Consider the following 4,009-nt stretch of genomic DNA (forward strand, 5'->3'; position numbering starts at 1 on the left):
TGACAATTGACAAACAACTGACGGGGAGGACCAAGACAACCTCTTTGCAAGAAATGGCACCGCAGGAATGTGCAAAGTATCCCATCTCGCTGGGTAGACCACTGATTCAGCCTCTGTCACGTGCTACCTTGGCCCTTGGAAAAAACTAAGTGCACCCAATCCAGAAGAATTCAGTCAGGACACTTGGAACTGCCCAAGTATGTGCAAAACATCTTTGACTCATGCTAATTGATCTATTGCTAACATATAAGCTCTTCATACTTCCAGCTCCCAGGTTGGGACTCTGACGTCTGAACATCAAGGAGGAACAAAATTACGGCTTCTTGATTTCATAAAATACGGTCAGTGCGACAGAAAATAAGAACATGTATTTGATGCAACCTGAGGGAACAAGATTGAGTATGATGACGCTTGAGGGTGGGATGGGCGACAGCGTGTCAGTACTGCTTGAGCCAGAAAACACTCCTACGTGGACAATTCAGACGGTGACATTCAAGGCGCCCAAGGACCTCTCTGGCAACTCTGTCTGTCTCTCATGCTCTTGATCAAAGCCGGGAAAATTGGCAGAAGGGCCGGCTTTTGGCCAAAGGCTTCATTGGACGGCTTATCAAGCGGCTCAAACTGGTGTGCAACCGCCACCAAGTCATCTTCATTGACGGCGCCCGTGCGCCCCGTGCCGACGGCCTTACTGGCCAGGATGATGATGCGGAGCAGCAGCTCAAGGACGAAAATAACAAGAGGCTGAGACAGCTCGTTGTTGTCAACCGTAGCCCCATCATCAGTATCAACGACTTTCACGCGGCCACGGGCTCTCATCCCGCCATGCCTTTCAACTTGTTTGTACCACTCCAGAATAGCAAAAGCCAAGAAGATCCTCGCCATCTCAAGTACATTGGCTGGATTGACCCCACAGAGCCTGCCACCCCGAGTCCCAGTCTCAAGCAGGAGTCTCCGGAGAACTACAAATTGATCTGTTGGGCGGCCGAGGTGCATTATCAGGTCTTGTTAGCTCCAACGCTGAATACTTGGAATCAGTATTTTATGAAGATAAATTGGGGTCTGTAGCTTCATTTTTATTACTTGAAGAGGTTTTAGTATTGCGTAAATTTTACCTTTGAAGTGAACAGGCCAAGTCATCCTTGGGCCAAGAGGAATTCAACACCCAATGCTTTTGGCGTGTAGCTGGGCAGACCCACACCCCAGATATTTCATCATTGTTTTCATCAAAAGACTTATTCTTGAGGCACTTGGGGCATTGGCAAAGTTCCATGGTGATTTGACTTGATTTTGCTTTGTAGGATAGAGTAGGAGTTTTGAATTGAGTGATGGATGAACAATTGGCTGATGAAAGGCTCTGCCCGCGCAAAAAAAAAACCCTCTCAAGAAAAGTGTGCAGGAAATGAGATGTGGTTGATATACATATGGATTGAAATGGATTCATGGAAAATGGCCAACAAAAAAAGCCTTCAAAATGATTGCAAGGGTATACCCATACTGAATAGAGATGGTCCCGACGAACCCGTTGCCGGTACTTGCTATCCGCTGGCGGGGACCCGCCCATGGTCAGTGGGTTCCCGCCAGTGTGTGCGTGTTTGGGTGCAGATGCTGGATTTCTGGGAGAAATCAAGTGGGTACCTGCTCTTGTTTGAGCAGGTGGCAGCTGCCACGACAACCGGAAGGACTGGGAAGGCCTTCCTTCCGGTTGAGGAGGTTTTGTAACCTCTTCGACTGGAAGGAATCCTTCTGCTCAAAGGGGTTACAGAACCTCTTTAACTCAACTGGAAGGAAGGCCTTCCAGTTGAAGAGGTTACAAAACCTCTTTGACTGGAAGGGAATCCTTCCGGTGTGGTAGAGGGAAAAGTGGAAAAATAAACGTTTTTTCTATGCCACATAATTACTCATACTAGGCCTCAAGATACCATCAAATGAACCCCAGAAATGGATTCTACGGCCAATTTTACCCCTAGTCCCCACTGGAAGCATCCCTGGACCCCCTCTAGTGTGGAAGTTACACCTCATGGACACCTATCACATGGCCAGCACCAGTAACCCAGCTGTCACCTGCCTGAACCCAAGTTTCACATTAGTACACATATACAAATCACAGGATACAAACATACATCTCTCCATCAGGCTAAACTCATTACATATTAACTACATACACTCCTTTATATACATAGTATGACATCATTTACACTGTTTCTGCAGCCTCACACTTTGTGTATACACTAATTCCCCCTGTATGACAGCTCATGCAGTCTACCTTCATCTCATGCATGCGTTAGAATGTTCTTTTTTATATTCTGACATCATGTATGCATCCCTGGCATATTTAGAATGTTCTGTGGTATATTCTGACACCATTCATGCACCCCTAAGCGAAGCGTAGCTCTTGCAGTGTTGGCCATATGGTTACCAATATTTTTACAAGCCCCCAGAGTTTCACTATGTACCTTTACTGACCACAAAACCCCCAAATGTGGCAGCTACAGTCTGATCAGTTGCCAAATATCACTACTTTGGTAGTTTCTTGGTGTTTCTGCCACTATATCTGATCCCAGTGTGGGAATTCTTCTGCCATATGTTTACCAAAATGTTTAAAAGCCCCCAAAGTTTGATTATGTACCTTTACTGACCACAAAACCCCGAAAATGTGGCAGCTACAGTCTGATCAGTTCCCAAATATCACTACTTTGGTAGTTTCTTGGTGTTTCTGCCACTATATCCCATCCCAGCGTGAGAATTATTCTGCCATATGGTTACCAATATTTTTACAAGCCCCCAGAGTTTCAATATGTACCTTTACTGACCACAAAACCCCCAAATGTAGCAGCTATGTAAATAATGAAACTTTGGGGGCTTTTAAACATTCCCACGCTGGGATGAGATATAGTGGCAGAAACACCAAGAAACTACCAAAGTAGTGATATTTGGGAACTGATCAGACTGTAGCTGCTACATTTGGGGGTTTTGTGGTCAGTAAAGGTACATGATGAAACTTTGGGGGCTTTTCAACATTTTGGTCACCATCTGGCAAAAGGATTCCCACGCTGGGATGAGATATAGTGGCAGAAACACCAAGAAACTACCAAAGTAGTGATTTTTGGGAACTGATCAGACTGTAGCTGCTACATTTGGAGGTTTTGTGGTCAGTAAAGGTACATAATGAAACTTCGGGGGCTTGTCAAAATTTTGGTCACCATATGGCAGAAGTATTCCCACGCTGGGATGAGATATAGTAGCAGAAACACCAAGAAACTACCAAAGTAGTGATATTTGGGAACTGATCAGACTGTAGCTGCTACATTTGGGGGTTTTGTGGTCAGTAAAGGTACAGGCTTGTCAAAATTTTGGTCACCATCTGGCAGAAGGATTCCCACGCTGGGATGAGATATAGTGGCAGAAACACCAAGAAACTACCAAAGTAGTGATATTTGGGAACTGATCAGACTGCAGCTGCTACATCTGGTGTTTTTGTGGTCAGTAAAGGTACATAATGAAAACCTGGGGGCTTTTAAACCTTTTGGTAACTATATGGCAGAAGGATTCCCAGGCTGCAATGAGATATAGTGGCAGAAACACCAAGAAACTATCAAAGTAGTGATATTCGGCAATTGATCAGATTGCAGCTGCTGCATAATGGATGTGAGCCCAAACACAATATTTTTGCGTTTTACATGCAGAACAATTTTCTGATGAAATTTCATGAGGAAATATTCCTCATTAATCTGTGGTTGATAACAAAAGTAGATAAAAAAAAACCTGACAAAAATATGCTAAACCATGGTAAACTAATTTCAAAAAGGCCTTCTATGCATGTAGCACTTCAAGTATGATGTGCAATATCTTCAGGAAGTTCAAAAAACCAAATTAACAATTTGTGCAGGATGACATCATGAGACAGGTCAGGGGTCAATGTTTTTCCTATTCTGAAAAAAAGTAGATTTGGAGACTTCTGATGACATCAATTGTTGAAGTAAAAAAAAAAAAGAAGAAAAAATTGAGACCC

The 4,009-nt window shown here is 43.9% G+C and overlaps 1 protein-coding gene across 1 annotated transcript; it reads left to right on the forward strand.

Moving 5' to 3' along the window:
• Positions 1–404: 404 nt before the first annotated feature.
• On the forward strand, positions 405–1,065 carry PtA15_15A439 (uncharacterized protein; the record flags this gene model as incomplete). Its single annotated transcript, XM_053163644.1, has 2 exons — positions 405–524; positions 613–1,065. The coding sequence occupies 2 exons, from the start codon at positions 405–407 to the stop codon at positions 1,063–1,065; spliced, it is 573 nt and encodes a 190-aa protein (XP_053027599.1).
• Positions 1,066–4,009: the final 2,944 nt, after the last annotated feature.

Source organism: Puccinia triticina, chromosome 15A (genome assembly GCF_026914185.1).
Source record: "Puccinia triticina chromosome 15A, complete sequence".
NCBI lineage: Eukaryota > Fungi > Basidiomycota > Pucciniomycetes > Pucciniales > Pucciniaceae > Puccinia > Puccinia triticina.